This window comes from Oncorhynchus kisutch, linkage group LG25, assembly GCF_002021735.2.
Source record: "Oncorhynchus kisutch isolate 150728-3 linkage group LG25, Okis_V2, whole genome shotgun sequence".
In the NCBI taxonomy this organism is placed as follows: Eukaryota; Metazoa; Chordata; class Actinopteri; order Salmoniformes; family Salmonidae; genus Oncorhynchus; species Oncorhynchus kisutch.
In genome coordinates this window covers 31,508,760-31,527,477 of record NC_034198.2, presented here as the reverse complement: position 1 = coordinate 31,527,477, position 18,718 = coordinate 31,508,760, and the positions used below count along the sequence as shown (strand labels likewise).

The 18,718-nt window shown below is 41.1% G+C and overlaps 2 protein-coding genes across 4 annotated transcripts in view; both read right to left on the bottom strand.

Annotated features, from left to right (window-relative positions):
• The window catches only part of LOC109880195 (serine/arginine repetitive matrix protein 2), a 42,218-nt gene extending 35,619 nt beyond the window's left edge, over positions 1-6,599 (bottom strand). Inside the window, exon 1 of one of the 3 annotated variants that reach the window (XM_031804516.1) lies at positions 6,440-6,599. The gene's annotated coding sequence lies outside the window, so the exon portion shown is untranslated. Of the gene's footprint in view, positions 1-4,914; positions 5,237-5,475; positions 5,602-6,439 lie in introns of those variants that run through there. The other 2 variants (XM_031804518.1, XM_031804517.1) reach the window with 2 other exon arrangements.
• A 166-nt stretch (positions 6,600-6,765) lies between these two features.
• On the bottom strand, positions 6,766-18,382 carry LOC109880189 (phosphoglycerate mutase 1). Its single transcript, XM_020472420.2, has 4 exons — positions 17,962-18,382; positions 15,461-15,735; positions 9,724-9,904; positions 6,766-9,224 (listed from the first exon to the last, which is right to left on the bottom strand). The coding sequence occupies exons 1-4, from the start codon at positions 18,098-18,100 to the stop codon at positions 9,055-9,057; spliced, it is 765 nt and encodes a 254-aa protein (XP_020328009.1). The 5' UTR covers positions 18,101-18,382; the 3' UTR covers positions 6,766-9,054.
• Between the last annotated feature and the right edge of the window lie 336 nt (positions 18,383-18,718).

Below are 18,718 nucleotides of genomic sequence, written 5' to 3'. Positions count from 1 at the left end.
GGTTCTCCCATCTCCACAGAGGAACTCTGAAGCTCTGTCAGAGTGGCCAGCGGGTTCTTGGTCACCCCCGACCAAAGCCATTCTTCCCAGATTGTCCAGTTTGGCCGAGCGGCCAGCTCTAGGAATTGTCTTGGTGGTTCCAAACTTCTTCCATTTAAGAATGATGGAGGCCACTGGGTTCTTTGGGACCTTCAAGGCTGCAGACATTTTTTGGTACCCTTCCCTAGATCGGTGCCTCGACACAATACTTTCTCGGAGCTCTACGGACAATTCCTTCGACCTCATTTCTTGGTTTTTGCTCTGACATGCACTGTCAACTCTGGGACCCTATAAAGACAGCTGTGTGCCATTCAAAATCTTATCCAATTATTTGAATTTACCACAGGTGGACTCCAGTCAAGTTGTAAAAACATCTCAAGAATAATCAATGGACTCAGGATGCACAGGAGCTAAATTGAGTCTTATAGCAAAGGGTCTTAATATTTACGGAAATAAGGTATTTGAAAAATATTCTAAAAACCTGTTTTTGCTTTGTCTTTATTGGGTATTGTGTTTATTTTTTTTATTTAATCGATTTTAGAATAAGGCTGTAACGTAACAAAATGTGGAAAAGTGAAGGGGTCTGAATTAGAGTTCGACCGATTAATCGGAATGGGCGATTAATTAGTGGAGATTTCAAGTTTTCATAACAATCGGAAATCGATATTTTTGTACACCGATTTGGACTATTTTTTTGTTTACATCTTTATTTAACTAGGCAAGTCAGTTAAGAATACATTCTTATTTTCAATGATGGCCTAGGAACGGTGGGTTAACTGCCTCGTTCAGGGGCAGAACAACAGATTTTTACCTTGTCAGCTCGGGGGATTCAATCTTGCAACCTTACAGTTAACTAGTCCAACTCTCTAGCCACCTGCCTCTCGTTGCACTCCACGAGAAGACTGCCTGTTACGCGAATGCAGTAAGCCAAGGTAAGTTGCTAGCTAGCATTAAAACGTATCTTATAAAAAACAATCATAATCACTAGTTAACTACACATGGTTCATGATATTACTAGTTTATCTAGCGTGTTCTGCGTTGCATATAATCGATGCGGTGCGTATCATTGCTTCAATATGTACCTAACCATAAACATTAATGCCTTTCTTAAAATCAATACACAGAAGTATACATTTTTAAACTTGCATATTTAGCTAAAAGAAATCCAGATTAGCAGGCAATATTAACCAGGTGAAATTGTGTCACTTCTCTAGCGTTCATTGCACGCAGAGTCAGTGTATATGCAACAGTTTGGGCCGCCTAATTTGCTAGAATTTTACGTAATTATGACATAACATTGAAGGTTGTGCAATGTAACAGGAATATTTAGACTTATGGATGCCACCCGTTAGATAAAATACAGAAGTAACGGTTACGTGTTTCACTGAAAGAATAAACGTCTTGTTTTCGAGTTAATAGTTTCCGGATTCGACCATATTAATGACCTAAGGCTCGTATTTCTGTGTGGTATCATGTTATAACTAAGTCTATGATTTGATAGAGCAGTCGGTACCAGCAGGCTAGTAAGCATTCATTCAAACAGCACTTTTGTGCGTTTGCCAGCAGCTGTTTATGACTTCAAGCCTATCAACTCCTGAGATTAGGCTCGTGTAACCGATGTGAAATGGCTAGCTAGTTAGCGGGGTGCAAGCTAATAGCGTTTCAAACGTCACTTGCTCTGAGACTTGGAGTGGTTGTTCCCCTTGCTCTGCATGGGTAACGCTGCTTCGAGGGTGGCTGTTGTCAATGTGTTCCTGGTTCGAGCCCAGGTAGGGGCGAGGAGAGGGACGGAAGCTATACTGTTACACTGGCAATACTAAAGTGCCTATAAGAACATCCAATAGTCAAAGGTTAATAATATACAAATGGTATAGAGAGAAATAGTCCTATAATTCCTATAATAACTACAACATAAAACTTCTTACCTGGGAATATTGAAGACTCATGTTAAAAGGAACCACCAGCTTTCATATGTTCTCATGTTCTGAGCAAGGAACTTAAACGTTAGCTTTCTTACATGGCACATATTGCACTTTTACTATTTTCTCCAACACTTTTTGTGCATTATAATTTTTTTGCATTATTTAAACCAAATTGAACATGTTTCATTATTTATTTGAGGCTAAATTGATTTTATTGATGTATTATATTAAGTTAAAATAAGTGTTCATTCAGTATTGTTCTAATTGTCATTATTACAAATAAATACAAGTTGGACGATTAATCGGTACCACTCATCTGAATACTTTCCGAATGCACTTGAAGTACTGCTGTACACCTTTTCTAATCATATACTGTCCATACTGTCTATACACACCACCACATACATATATATTCATACTCCGGACTCTGACATTGCTTGTTCTGATATTTTTAAATTCCCGTCTTAACATTTTGGGATTTGTCTGTATTGTGAGGTATTACTGCACTTTTGGAGCTAGAAACATAAGAAATATTCTACACCTGCATAAACGTCTGCAAAATATGTATACGTGTATACAATACAATTTTTATTTGACAACTTCCATAACATTAACAAATATGGTCAGACTAGCTACAGACTAGCTACATTATATATATTGGTTGTAATTGTCAAACACGCATTTCACAGAGTCTCCCACTTGGAGGGTCAAGTCAACTGAAATGTCTCACTGGGAACTAGGAGCTTCCGATAATTCTGAACGGTGGGTTAACTGCCTTGTTCAGGGGCAGAACGACAGATGTTCACATTGTCAACTCGGGGCCCCAATCTTGCAACCTTACAGTTAACTAGTCCAACGCAATAACGACCTGCCTCTCTCTCGTTGCACTCCACAAGGAGAATGCCTGTTACGCGAATGCAGTAAGCCAAGGTAAGTTGCTAGCTAGCATTAAACTTATCTTATAAAAAACAATCAATCATAATCACTAGTTAACTACACATGGTTAATGATATTACTAGATATTATCTAGCATGTCCTGCGTTGCATGTAATCTGACTGAGCATACAAGTATCTAAGTATCTGACTGAGCAGTGGTAGGCAGAAGCAGGCACGTAAACATTCATTCAAACAGCACTTTCATGCGTTTTGCCAGCAGCTCTTCGTTGTGCGTCAAGCATTGCGCTGTTTATGACTTCAAGCCTATCAACTCCCGAGATGAGGCTGGTGTAACCGAAGTGAAATGGCTGGCTAGTTAGCGCGCGCTAATAGCGTTCCAAACGTCACTCGCTCTGAGCCTTCTAGTAGTTGTTCCCCTTGCTCTGCATGGGAAACGCTGCTTCAATGGTGGCTGTTGTCATTGTGGTGCTGGTTCGATCCCAGGGAGGAGCGAGGAGAGGGACGGAAGCTATACTGTTACACTGGCAATACTAAAGTGCCTATAAGAACATCCAATAGTCAAAGGTTAATTAAATACAAATGGTATAGAGGGAAATAGTCCTACAATTCCTATAATAACTACAACCTAAAACTTCTTACCTGGGAATATTGAAGACTCATGTTAAAAGGAACCACCAGCTTTCATATGTTCTCATGTTCTGAGCAAGGAACTGAAACGTTAGCTTTCTTACATAGCACATATTGCACTTTTACTTTCTTATCCAACACTTTGTTTTTGCATTATTTAAACCAAATTGAACATGTTTCATTATTTACTTGAGGCTAAATTGATTTTATTGATGTATTATATTAAGTTAAAATACGTGTTCATTCAGTATTGTTGTAATTGTCAGTATTACAAATAAATATTATTATTATTATTATTTTATTTTTTAATCTGCAGATTAACCGGTATCTGCTTTTTTTGGTCATCCAATAATCGGTATCGGTGTTGAAAAATCTTAATCGGTCGACCTCTAATATGCATAATCACTTTAACTATACATTCATGTACATACTACCTCAATTGGGCCGACCAACCAGTGCTCCCGCACATTGGCTAACCGGGCTATTTGCATTGTGCTCACTGTAACAGTATAAATTTAGACCGTCCCCTCGCCCATACCCGGCCGCGAACCAGGGACCCTCTGCACATATCAACAACAGTCACCCACGAAGCATCGTTCACCCATCGCTCCACAAAAGTCGCGGCCCTTGCAAAGCAAACTACTTCAAGGTCTCAGAGCAAGTGACGCCACCGATTGAAACACTATTTAGCGCGCACCACCAACTAAGCTAGCGTTTCACATCCGTTACACTCACCCCCCTTTTGACCTCCTCCTTTTCCGCAGCAACCAGTGATCCGGGTCAACAGCATCAATGTAACAGTCATCAATGTAACAGTATAGCTTTAGACCGTCCCCTCGCCCATACCCGGGCGCGAACCCGCACACATCAACAACAGTCACCCCTCGAAGCATCGTTACCACAAAAGCCGCGGGGGAACCACTTTTTTTTTTTTTAGCAAGGGGAACCACTACTTCAAGGTCTCAGAGCAAGTGACGTCACCGATTGAAACACTATTTACCGCGCACCACCAACTAAGCTAGCGTTTCACATCCGTTACACTACTCTCTGTTGATCATGTATGCACAGTCAATTTAACTATACATTCAAGTACATACTACCTCAATTGGCCCGACCAACCAGTGCTCCCACACATTGCCTAACCGGGCTATTTGCATTGTGCTCCCCCCAACCCCTCTTTTACGCTGCTGCTACTCTCTGTTCATCATATATGCATAGTCACTTTAACCATATCTACATGTACATACTACCTCAATCAGCCTGACTAACCGGTATCTGTATGTAGCCTCGCTACTTGTATAGCCTCGCTACGGTATATAGCCTGTCTTTTTACTGTTGTTTTATTTCTTTACTTACCTATTGTTCACCTAATACTGTTTTGCAATATTGGTTAGAACCTGTAAGCATTTCACTGTAAGGTCTACTACACCTGTTGTATTCGGCGCACGTGACAAATAATCTTTGATTTGATCTGATCTTCAGGTCGGAAAGTCAGAGCTTTCGAAAGATGTTCCGAGTTTCCGACTTTGAATTCCAAGTTGGACGACCTTTAAAAATGAATTCTCCCAGTCTGAGCTCGTATTTTTACGAGTTCCCAGTTGTCTTCTATGAACATACAGAGTATCTGACAGTAATAGACAATCACACACAAGTCGACGTGTCCATTTGCATTAAGTCAATATGCATGTTCACAAATAATTTGTCTCACTCGTCAATTTCACCGGAACAGATTATTTGAATTAAAATTAATTGAAGTTGATTTCCTGGTGTTTTAAGTCTTATGTCCAACAATGAAAACAAAATGTGTTTTTTTTGGGGGGGGCGCAAATAAAACCACCCGCAGGAAGCCAGTTGGGGAACCTTGACCTAGTGGTAAACTAGCTAGCTTTCTAACAAGCTAAAAGTCTAGCTTGCTGCCGTCTAGTTTATGTTGCACGGGAAGTGTAAGGACTAAGGTAACTTAATGAAATGCAGCTAACTCGTTTCTTACCTCCCATTTCCATTAGATCGTATTTTGTTTCATTATGACAGAACAAGTTGTCCGTTAAACACTAACCTTGCTATGTTATTTGTTTCCTATCAGGATATCAATGGTGCTTTCAAGACAAATGGTAACGAGAGAGAGGGGGAGAGAGAGAGAAAAGAGGTCAAAATCTGACATAGTTTATATTCAGGTCGGAAAGTCGGAGCTCTACAAAGATGTTCGCGTTTCTGACTTGGATATCCAAGTTGGATGACCGTTCAAAAATATTTTTCCCAGTCTGAGTTCCTATTTTTACGAGTTCCCAGTTGTCTTCTAGGAACAGAGCGTATATGCTTGTTCCTAGGTTGTCTAAAACACACTGAAGTCGGAGATTTCCGAGTTCCGACTTGTTTTGAACACGGCATCTGACTGTCGACCTGTCTGTCCATTTGCTTAATATACGTATGTCCACAAAGCAATTTGTCTCACTCGTCATTTTACCTGGAATTTGTATAAAGTAATTCTGAAACAATTTATTAAATCGTCTAGAAAGCAAAACATGTATAGGTTGCTAGCTTGCTACTGTACTCTAGCAACCAAATAGTGTCGACTTGTTAAAAAACAAAATCTCACATTTCGTAAACAGGTGTGGACTTAACAATGACGTTACTTAAGGCCCTTCCCAACAATGCAGAGAACAAAAAAAGATCAATAGAAACATATCTAATAACAAGGAATAAATACACAATCATGAGTAATGATAACTTGGCTATATACACGGGGTACGTTATTCAAACTCCCGACAATAACATCTAGCTAACTAGGTTGTTGTTACCCAGCAGTTTACACATCGGTGTGATATGACTAGCTAATTCTCTAACCAACACAGATTTGACACGCCAAGACTGTCTAGCTTTGCTGCTGACTAGTTTCTGTTGCAAAGGAAGTGTAAGGACTAAGGTAACTTAATGAAATGTAACTACATTCTTACCTCCCATTTCCTTTAGATTTTTTTTCATTATGACAGAACAAGTTATCCGTTAAACTAACTTCGCTATGTATTTGTTTCCTATCAGGATATCAAGACAACTGTAAAACCACAAAAAAAGGTTTCAGAGTTTGATGACCATTCAAAAGGATTTTTTCCCAGTTGGGACTCCCCCCCCCTGTAAAGTCACAGTGAAGTTACGACACCTGACATTTTTTTGTGACGGAAAAACACGTCACGTCCTGGCTGGCTGCCCAGGTGTGCCACTGAGAGGCCTACTAAACCAGTGTCCTTAGATTTCTATAATAAAAATATAGACCAAATACATGTTTTTATTTTTCCACACATTTATTGGTTCAGCACAGGCTTCAGAAACAGTGCATTACAATGAAGTTGAACACTAATAAATAACCTTTTATTACAAAGGATTTTCCTTTCAGTCAGAAGATTGGCAACAATGTCAAAGGAGAATGTATTGGGAACGGCTGGGGAAGGATAGAACAGGCATATCCTATAGGAATTGGGTACTTACATTGCAGTTATCCCACTTAGAGGTGTTACAAACAGAAAAGGCAAACGTCAAGTTATCCCACCAAATATAAAATGAACACATTTTCAGAGTAGAAGAGTGGTTCTAGCAGCAGACAGGGTGGTTAAGATAAACTTAAGTATGGGCCTACTCATAGATTGTGGAAATAAATGAAACATATATAAACGAATCAGCTCGCTTGGACGTGGAAGAAGCGAGTTGGTCTGTTACGTGCAATCTATTTCTATCTGCATCTATGAATGTTTAGCCCTGAATGCCACTGGTGTAGGCTAAAGCAGAAACAGACCGACAGTGCAGGTACCAAACGTTTGATCCCACTGACAAAACAGTATCAAATGGGACACACTACTCAAGAGGAAATGGGATGGAAAAACATGTTACAAACAGCAGTACATGCACATAGAAGCACCATCCAAGGCTAGGAAAGGTATTCAGTCAACTTCTGTGGTTTTACAGTGAATTGTGAAAATACATGACACAAAGAAGCAATATCAAGGGAAGGGGGCATGGAAGAAAGAGCTATTTGGTCTCTGCCACAGTTCTTAAAAACCCTCTACAGGACCAGTGTCCCTATACCGGGACAGTTGAGCTAACGTGCACTAATGTGATTAGCATGACAGTTGTAAGTAAAAGCAAACTTTCCAGGACATAGACATGTCTTATATGGGTAGAAAACTTTAATTATTGTTAATCTAACTGCACTGTCCAATTTACAGTAGCTATCACAGTGAAATAATACCATGCTATTGTTTGAGGAGAGTGCACAGTTATGTACTTAAATGTATCAATAAACCAATTAGGCACATTTGGGAAGACATTTTGAACAGTCTAAAACTTTGTGCACACACTGCTGCCATCTAGTGGCCAAAATCTGAATTGTACCTAGACTCCTAAGTCACATAATGAATTGCCTCTCTTGCATTTCAAAGATGGAACAATTTTTTTTGAAAAAGCATGTTTTTTTTCTTTGTATTATCTTTTACCAGATCTAATGTATTATATTCTCCTACATTAATTTCCACAAACGTCAAAGTGTTTTTTTTCAAATGGTATCAAGAATATGCATATCCTTGCTTCATGTCCTGAGCTACAGGCAGTTAGATTTGAGTCTGTCATTTTAGGTCCTGAGCTACAGGCAGTTAGATTTGGGTCTGTCATTTTAGGTCCTGAGCTACAGGCAGTTAGATTTGGGTAGGTCATTTTAGGCGAAAATATGGAGAGAAAAAAGGGGCGAATCCTTAAGAGGAGATGGACACTGTCGTCCAACTTCTGATGTGGTTATACAGTGAATTGCTCAACCACAGACAGGGCAGAGGGAAACAAAAAGGGAAGAACCAGTACAACCGTGTGTGTTGTGCAAATATTAATTATTTCTCCCTTCTTGTGGTTTTAACTGTTTATTAATTTGGCTATTTTTTTGTTGTTGTTTTCTTTGGGTAGAAATCACATGACTGTTTACATTTTAAGTGCAAAAATGATTCTTTAACATCTAAATACATACTATTTTCTAGAGAAACTTGGAAGTATAATAACGCAAGACCAACAATTTTCCAATAAATGAGGCTTCATCACCACATTCGTAATCTCAGTGATCCATCGTCAAACAGGGAAACACTTTTGTTGGACTTACAGAAACAGTAATACGCCAGTGGAATGATGACTGTGTGATTTGATAGTCAGTGGTCCCCATATAAGTAGTTTGGTCCATAAATATCCACTTATACTAACTTATTAGTTACTTTATAATCATTTTAAAAACTTTCTATGCACAGTAGAGTTGAATATGAACACACATTCTTAGTGCCTGTTTCTTGGCCTGCATGTAGAGTGTGTGAGAGCTCCTTTGAGAGCTGTAGTATTGTTGACCCTCTACTCCGACCCATATCCCTTTACCCCTACTCTGAGCCACATGGAGTAGAATTAAGCTTCCCACAGAGAATGATCTAGGGTCAGTTATACATGCTTCCTTCCTAATGAAAGGTTGGGAATTGGTGGGAGGCTAAAATCTGATCCTAGATAAGTGCAACTTCCTACTGCACGATACACAAAGTGCCCCCTCTCTCTCCCTCTACTTTTTGGCTTTGCCCTGGGCTGCCACGGCCTCCATAGCCTTCCTGACGGTCTCCTCATCCCCCAGGAACTGCATGGGTTTGACGGGCTTCAGGTTCTTGTCCAGCTCGTACAGGATGGGGATGCCTGTGGGCAGGTTCAGCTCCATGATTGCCTCCTCTGACATACCTGCAGGGGGCAGCACAGAGCAGGACATGGTTGACAACATGCTGTAAATCATGTCAATTAAAATATAATGACAAAAGAAAGTGTATACAAAAAAATAAGGAGCACACAGATGGAGACTTACACAGGAGGGTTGAGGTGCAACATATTTCAGTGTGCGATTTTTTTCAATATCATACATTCGATATGTGCCGATTAGAATGTGTAAAACCTCAGCCTTGAATATACGATACTACCACAGGTAGTTCCTAGAAACTAATCAGGGTTCTCCAATTCCACTCCTGGGGATTTATTGGTGTTTAGGCTTTTGTTTCAACCCAGCTCTAACACACCTGATTTGACTAATTGTGACCATGAACAGCTTATGAATTAAAAACTGGTGTTCATTTTCCAAAAATATGCATTATTACTAGGCTGTAACAAAAACCTGCACACACCATGTGGCTCTCCAGAGCCAAGAGGTTAGAGATATTCACTGTTCTAAGCAGTTCCTACTACCTACCGTCCAGGTGCTTGACAATGCCCCTGAGGCTGTTGCCGTGGGCAGCAATGAGAACCCTCTTGCCCTGTTTGATCTGGGGGACAATCTCGTTGTTCCAGTAGGGCAGTGCCCGGGCGATGGTATCTTTCAGGCTCTCACAGGACGGAAGTTGCTCCTCCGACAGGTCGCCATAACGACGGTCCTAAAGAAAATATAGTACGTCAACAAACAAAAAAAAATGCCTAACAGCAACCTGGGCCTGAAGCCTCATACAATCATATTGCTTTCAATCAAATCACATTTATTAAGCTCTTTTTACATCAGCGGTGGTCATTTTAGGCTTTATTTACAAAGGCAGCCCAATTATGATATTTTACCCAATTATTGGCAGAAGAGCTGATATGATTGGTCAAAAGACCAAGACACTGAAAAAAGTTATAAAACACAACATGTAAAGTGCTGGTCACATATTTAATGAGCTGAAATAAAAGATACCAGAACATTTCCATACGCACAAAAAGCTTATTTCTCTCAAATTCTGGACACAAATCTGTGCCCCTGCCCAGTCATGTGAAATCCATTGATTAGGGACTCATTTATTTATTTAAAATGGAATGATTCTTATATGACCTGTAACCCAGTAAAATTGTTGAAAGTGTTGCATTAATGTTTTTGTTCAGTATAGTAAAAATAATATCAGAATTGAGCTGCCTGTGTATACGCAGCCAAAGTGATTGTACATTAACCCGGCCTAGACACCAAAGAGCAAGCAAAAGGCACATTGGCTCAGAAGAACTCCCTAAAATAAATACATCTTTGTTTATTCCCTAGAGAAGGAAGAAACGTTCAACTGTCCAGTGCTTTCAGTTCTATGTACAGTCGTGGCCAAAAGTTGAGAATGACAAATATTCATTTTCAAAGTTTGCTGCTTCAGTGTCTTTAGATATTTTTGTCAGATGTTATTATGGAATACTGAAGTATGATTACAAGCATTTCATACATGTCAAAGGATTTTATTGTCAATTACATGAAGTTGATACAAAGAGTCAATATTTGCAGTGTTGACCCTTCTTTTTCAAGACCTCTGCAATCCACCCTGGCATGCTGTCAATTAACTTCTGGGCCACATTCTGGCTGATGGCAGCCCATTCTTGCATAATCAATGCTTGGAGTTTGTGGGTCCACCCGCCTCTTGAGGATTGACCACAAGTTCTCAATGGGATTAAGGTCTGGGGAGTTTCCTGGCAATGGAGCTAAAATATTGATATTTTGTCTCCCGAGCCACTTTTGCTTTATGGCAAGTTGCTCCATCATGCTGGAAAAGGCATTGTTCGTCATCAAACTGTTCTGGATGGTTGGGAGAAGTTGCTCTCAGAGGATGTGTTGGTACCATTCTTTATTCATGGCTGTGTTCTTAGGCAAAATTGTGAGTGAGGCCACTCCCTTGGCAGAGAAGCAACCCCACACATGAATGGTCTCAGGATGCTTTATTGTTGGCATGACACAGGACTGATGGTAGCTCTCACCTAGTCTTCCCCGGACAAGCTTTTTGTCCGGATGCCCCAAACAATCAGAAAGGGGATTCATCAGAGAAAATGACTTTACCCCAGTCCTCAGCAGTCAAATCCCTACCTTTTGCAGAATATCAGTCTGTCCCTGAGGTTTTTCCTGGAGATAAGTGGCTTCTTTGCTGCCCTTCTTGGCACCAGGCCATCCTCCAAAAGTCTTCGCCTCACTGTGCGTGCAGATGCACTCACACCTGCCTGCTGCCATTCCTGAGCAAGCTCTGTACTGGTGGTGCCCCGATCCCGCAGCTGAATCAATTTTAGGAGATGGTCCTGGCGCTTGCTGGACTTTCTTGGGCGCCCTGAAGCCTTCTTCACAACAACTGAACTGCTCCCCTTGAAGTTCTTGATGATCCGATAATTTAGGTGCAATCTTACTGGCAGCAATACCCTTGCCTGTAAAGCCCTTTTTGTTCAAAGAAATGATGATGGCACGTGTTTCCTTGCAGGTAACCATGATTGACAGAGGAAGAACAATGATTCCAAGCACCACCCTCATTTTGAAGCTTCCAGTCTGTTATTCGAACTCAATCAGCATGACAGAGTGATCTCCAGCCTTGTCCTTGTCAACACTCACACCTGTGTTAACGAGAGAATCACTGACATGATGTCAGCTGGTCCTTTTGTGGCAGGGCTGAAATGCAGGGAAGATGTTTTTTGGGGGATTCAGTTCATTTGCATGGCAAAGAGGGACTTTGCAATTAATTGCAATTCAGCTGATCACTCTTCATAACATTCTGGAGTATATGCAAATTGCCATCATACAAACTGAGGCAGCAGACTTTGTGAAAATATATATTTGTGTCATTCTCAAAACCTTTGGCCACGACTGTACATTGAATAAGTCTGACAAATGATTTGCATTATCCAAATGTTTAGTCTATGAAGATCAGTTGGCCAATGCACCTGTACTCTATACCTCTGATAGTCCTACGTGGCAATTTTTAACACATCTGTCAATACTGATGACGCATTCACCAATCGATTCTGATCTCAGCATAACTTTGAACTTTACCGTCTTACAACATACTCCTCTGAAATACATTAACTCAGAGAGTTGAAACACAACACCAAAAGACCCTGTTCTATATAAGAGCACCATGAATTTAAAAAATACTTCAAACATGTATGCATGTATGACCAGGCGAGGCAGAAGCCATTTTGTTTGAATGGTCAGGAGGACTAACCACCAGTATGCTTGAGGAAATGCTGCCCCTGTAGATTGTATCCAGTCCTGATCATAGCAACTTAATTTAAAGATCATTACTTCAATCAAATCGATGATTATAGTTCAACAATAAGTGCTAAGATGGAACGAAATCCTGCACACAACAGCAGCTCTCTCGGGCTGGAGTTTGCCCTACCCTGCCCTGCCCTGCCCTACCCTGGCCTGCCCTACCCTGGCCTGCCCTGCCCTACCCTGGCCTGTGGTCTTCCCATGGGACCTGGTGGTGCAGACAGAGGGCACAGACACATAGGTTGTATCCCAAATGGCACTCTGTTCCTTATAGTGTGCACTACTCCTCTAGTTAAAAGTAGTGCACTATATATAAAATAGGGTGTCATATGGGACACAGCCATAACCTAAAACACTCTCCTCAGCATAACACACAGCCCATACTAGTCTCTACTTCTGCCCCTCTGTTGAGTCACGGTAATTAGGCATCTCCAAGCTCTGATGCTGCTGATGGTCATTAGTAACATACCAAACTTTAACTGCCTGGTACTCAGCACTCTATTGTCCCTCTAATCATTCTGACATCAATGCAAATGTATTCGATAATCTAATCAAACACTTCATGAGAGCTCATGTTGAGCAACATTTCTATAGGCTAAGCAATAGGCACACTGCTTTGCAACAGGAGAATAGCCTACATGGCTGGCCTGAAAATGAACCATGGGGAAAGCGTCCTCCTTCACTGCAGCCGAGGTGAGTAAGACATTTAAACATGTTAACCCTCGCAAGGCTGCAGGCCCAGATGGCATCCCCAGCCGCGCCCTCAGAGCATGCGCAGACCAGCTGGCCGGTGTGTTTACGGACATATTCAATCAATCCCTATACCAGTCTGCTGTTCCCACATGCTTCAAGAGGGCCACCATTGTTCCTGTTCCCAAGAAAGCTAAGGTAACTGAGCTAAACGACTACCGCCCCGTAGCACTCACATCCGTCATCATGAAGTGCTTTGAGAGACTAGTCAAGGACCATATCACCTCCACCCTACCTGACACCCTAGACCCACTCCAATTTGCTTACCGCCCAAATAGGTCCACAGACGATGCAATCTCAACCACACTACACACTGCCCTAACACATCTGGACAAGAGGAATACCTATGTGAGAATGCTGTTCATCGACTACAGCTCGGCATTCAACACCATAGTACCCTCCAAGCTCGTCATCAAGCTCGAGACCCTGGGTCTCGACCCCGCCCTGTGCAACTGGGTACTGGACTTCCTGACTGTGCGCATGTGAAAAAATATCCTAATAGTTTATCAAAATGTTAAGATAAACGATCATCCTCATTGCTTTAAATGGTTTCTTTTTGATGCGAGTTGTATTAATTTGGGCTCATATCATATCCCACTACTGTCCCAGACCATGTTTGGAATATTTATTTATGGCACTGAAGAACAAGTTGACCAAAAGAATAGGACTGTCACATTCTGACCTTTATTCCTTTCTTTTGTCTTTATTTAGTATGGTCAGGGCGTGAGTTGGGGTGGGCAGTCTGTTAGTTTTTCTATTTCTGTGTTTGGCCTGATATGGTTCTCAATCAGAGGCAGCTGTCTATCGTTGACCCTGATTGAGAACCATATTTAGGCAGCCGGTTTTCCTTTGTGTTTTGTGGGTGGTTATTTTCAGTCTTTGTGTGTCTGCACCAGATAGAACTATTTCGGTTGTCACTTTGTTGGTTTGTATTTTTGAAGTGTTCAGTTTCTTATTAAAAAGATGAACACTAACCACGCTGCACTTTGGTCCTCTTCTTCCACCAACAACAGCCATTACAAGGACAACGTTTGTATTATGGGGGATAGTATATTGATACAGGCTAGTGTTTTGGCTGTTCGTTAGGCCTACTCTGCTTGTTGGCTGATAAAAGTAGGATACATGTGGACAGTTGTAACATCTTCAATATGCACCTCAGAATTCCATAAGAGTGACACGAGCATTTGCGTCCCTGATGTGTCGGTCTTCATTCACTACTTCTTAGCTGAAATGCCTGTGAGAAGGACCCAATCACAGGACGGGCATTGGCTACATCTGAGAGAACCATGTGAGTGAGAGGTGCTTTGAAGCTTTGGCCGCAGAAGGCATGGATTTTTATAGGGGGCATTACGGTCACACGGGGAATGCCGCCGGTAAATTTGAGGCCTGGTGAGAATATCAAGTTCTTGTCAAATTGTGAATGAGAGACTGATGAAGTGTGGGCAGCTTGTGACTTTTTTCAAATCATCATTAGAGTCCCATCATGCAGCCTTAGAATGTATTAAACATCAAAACATATAGCCCAATGTTTGTATCACAACTAAAGTTGCATAAATCTCTCTAAATGAAGCATATAGGAGGACCAGTTTCTTTGTTTACAACTCAACACAGAATAGCTGCATGTGCGCACTTCCTTTGAAATCATTTGGAGAAAATATCCTTTCTATTTTATTAAGCTATGTTCAATTGTATTCTTCATACTATAAAATAATACAAATTCTAAGCAAATTTTGTCTGCTAAATGAGCTAGTGTAGCCCACAGCCATATGGCATATTCAGATCAGGGCCTAACATAAGGACAACTCAGAGTACGCTATTATTTTCTTCTGAAATAGACTACATTTTCTTCATATCATGTTTATTTAGACCTGTATAAAATAAATAATGGATTTATTGTGATGTGTAGGCTATATTAAATCGATTTTTTTAGACTTTTAAAAATTTATATGTTCCAAAGGTCTGCATCAGTGGCTTGTAGGCTATTTGTGGAAGCCAGAAGATGCTAAATATGTTTATGCTAATTAACGGTAAATTACTGTGAGACAGGCAGTTATTTGCTTGACAATCACCGCCACAGCCCTAAACAAGACTGCCACTATAGGCTCTTCCCAATGTGAGTGAGCCTAAAGAAAGATTCACAAATTAGGTTGATGTGTGATGCCATAGCAGGTCAACTCTCCCCCATGTTAGAGAGTGTGTCCCTCACCTTGCTGATGACGGTGTAGAAGTCGTGGTCCGGATCCATAGTGGGAGGAGGGATATCGAAGCTCCGCCTCCAGATCTTCACCTGAGCCTCTCCGTGCTTGGCGGCAGTCTCCGACTTGTTTAATCCCGTTAGGCCACCGTAGTGGCGCTCGTTGAGGCGCCAGGTCCGGTGGACGGGAAGCCACATCTGGTCAATGCTGTCCAGACACAGCCACAAAGTGCGGATGGCCCTCTTTAGGACTGAGGTGTAGCACACGTCAAACTCATAGCCAGCATCTGAGGAAGAGAAAGGATGTGTTCAGGGTTTGATTCAGGTTGATTTTGGTGGGTGGTTGGACTGCTATGTAAGCAACATCTCTGGTCAAATTCAAATCAAATCATCAGGGTTACTAGAAGCCTAAGTTTTGGCCCAAATATGTCTAAACTTGAGTCAGAAAGCCAGATATTTCCCTAACCAACACACTGAGTAAGTTTGATTTCATTCATTGCATGAAGCAGCACATCTAGAACGTCATGTTCACATCACATCATGTTCACATTGGAAGAGCTGTGACATCAAAAGCAGTGGATGCAGGATCTCCGTTGCTCCTTCGTCCATTGTAAAAGGGGGCTGAACTAATAGGCCCACCATAGACAGCAATACCACAGAACAAGTAATGGGTTAGTTATAAAAGTCACACTCAAGTCATTTCCTAGTTCAAGTCTAGGCCGAAAATATAAGATTGCCATCTTCAACCTAGACTTGAACCAGGAAGTAGCTGGGACTTTCATAGGGTATGGAATGAGGGCATGGTCGAGGTGGAAACAAGGGGTACAGTCACAACCATGGTAAAGTTGATTTGACATAGTCGCTGGACATTTGTACCTTCAAACGGTTTGAAAAGGTGTACAACATTGCACATGTCTAGCTTCCAGATTTCAATGAGAGCATCACAATATCATGTCAAGCCTGTAGGCAGGCTGCCACAAGGTCTATGCAACTAGTTAGGGACCATCAAAAAAGTGCATGATCACAATATTCAAATTCTGGACACATCACCTAGAAACTTCAAACTGTTCAGAAGGGATGGACACATCCTGCACATCCTTTGTCCTCCTCACAAAATTATTTTAATATAAAAAAATATATAAAAACAGATGGTATCTAACCACATTTTCACAATCTCGCAAGTTGAAAGAATCATATTTCTCCACTCCCATCCCAGAGTCTAAATTTTGCCTACATTTGGGGCATAAATTTACTGCAAGAAATGCTTAAATTCTGCAGGAGTTAATATTAAGGCTATGTGAGTGGTTATAGACCTACAGTCAGTGTCCAGATTTCAGTTTACATTTAACCCATCTGAACAGTAGACTATAGTTCCCTTGACTTGCCATACGCCTATTTAAAGTCCCCATCTTGTGCCTGTCGAATTTGTATCACACATACCTGGCACTTTTTCTGCCGGTTCCCAAAAGCACGTTAATTGGTGTGTAGGCTATTTGGCGTGAGTGTACAGTTAAGCCCTCAAGTTTAGGTTTATGCTCTAATGCCAGAAAGGTTATTATTTCAGGCTAAATGTAGCCCATAAATAACAATAATTATACAGTTATAGGTTTTTATTTCATTATTTTAGGCTAAATGTATTTTTTGTATTATTATTATGTTTTTTAACTAGGCAAGTCAGATAAGATCAAATGATTTACAATGTGTAGCCTATAAATAACAATAAATATACATTTATGGATTTTTAAGGTGTTTTATCTTTATTCAACCCGCAAGCCACCCACCTGACCCTCATCTATCCCTAAACGGATAGGCTACGACGGGGACTACGGGTTGAGAGTCAACCCGCGCATCACTAATGCATAGTAATGTTCAGACCGAGCATCAAGGTTTTAATAAAACTCCCCCTACAGAAGACGTCTTGGTCCAATGACTCGTGTGTAGCTTAATGGAACGGAGTGTCACGCTCAAGAGATTGCATAGGATGTGCAGCAGACTGCCAACATCGTTGCTGTGAGATTATTAAAAACTCGGTCGAAATCGGGAGAAAAAAAATTAAACCCTTTTTTCCTCCATAAAGAGCCTACCAGCCTTAGGTCTGTAGCGCAAACCGTTCACGAGCAATTGAGGTTTGAAGATCCAGCGAATATCGAACAATCAAACCAACTTTACCACGGTGGGGAACAGCCACCAAAACACCTCCATACTATGTCAAAATCGATGAGGTCGTCACGTGACATTGCTGGTATTGGTAACAAGTGTTTTCACAACTACAATTTCTATAGTGAATAGACATCAAATAAGATAGTTGATCTTCCTTCAGGCAGCAAAATGGCCAACTGGACTGGCACTACATGCTTCCAAAATACTGTAGGGCTAGCAGTTGCGACCGATATTTCAAATAGATTATGAAAATGTACAATCAATGTCAGTGTCTTTAGTGAGGAAACATTTTATGTGTTTGTGTCTGATATAAAGTGAGTAGCTAGCTGGTCAAATAAAAAATAAGATTCCACCTTTCAGGGCCTGTCCTCCTCTCCTCGCCTCCCGTTCTCCAGTCTCACTCAGATCTGCGTCAAACCAGCCGCAGAATCGATTATCCTGGTTCCAGTTGCTCTCTCCGTGACGGATCAACACCAGCTTGTAGGCCGCCATAAGTGATATATTCCTTTGCGTTGATTAAGCTCCGAAAATAAGGAATAAACGGAAATGTTCTAATTGAAAAGACAGCAACAGAATGGGTGGACATGGACAGCTATCTTTGACGCTAGAAGATACGAGTGATGCGATTGGCTATTTTTCTCGCTCTTTGTTTTACAGCAGTCTAATAGGATCCCCCTGCGGTACTTCCTGCATATTCCTAGACCAATGAAACAGAGGACCATTTGCACATCGTTACAACACTATATATATACATAATGTGACATTTGTAATGTCTTTATTATTTTGGAACTTCTGCGAGTGTAATGTTTACTGTTCATTTTTATTGTTTATTTCACTTTTGTATATTGTCTACCTCACTTGCTTTGGCAATGTTAACATATGTTTCCCATGCCAATAAAGTCCCATCACCTCCAATAGGAGTTATTTTACACTGGCTCGGGTTGAACTGCGCAAAAGCCACTCCACGTCATCGGCTAAACCGGAAGGGAGGAGCGCCCTTCTGCGTCGCTTGGTAATTTTGTCAACAAGCAGCATGATGCCTCGCCCAGAAGCATACAGCATCTCGTTTCCAAAAAATAAATGTTTGATTTTCTATTTTTCATTGTGACG

What these genes read in the sequence shown, in the direction of transcription:
- LOC109880189 (XM_020472420.2), bottom strand. Translation starts at nt 18,100, where the DNA reads ATGGCGGCCTACAAGCTGGTGTTGATCCGTCACGGAGAGAGCAACTGG. An exon ending in AGGAGGACAGGCCCTGAAAG is followed by an intron (nt 15,736 to 17,961) that starts GTGGAATCTTAT and finishes TCTCTTCCTCAG; the next exon opens with ATGCTGGCTATGAGTTTGAC. An exon ending in TCTACACCGTCATCAGCAAG is followed by an intron (nt 9,905 to 15,460) that starts GTGAGGGACACA and finishes TATTTTCTTTAG; the next exon opens with GACCGTCGTTATGGCGACCT.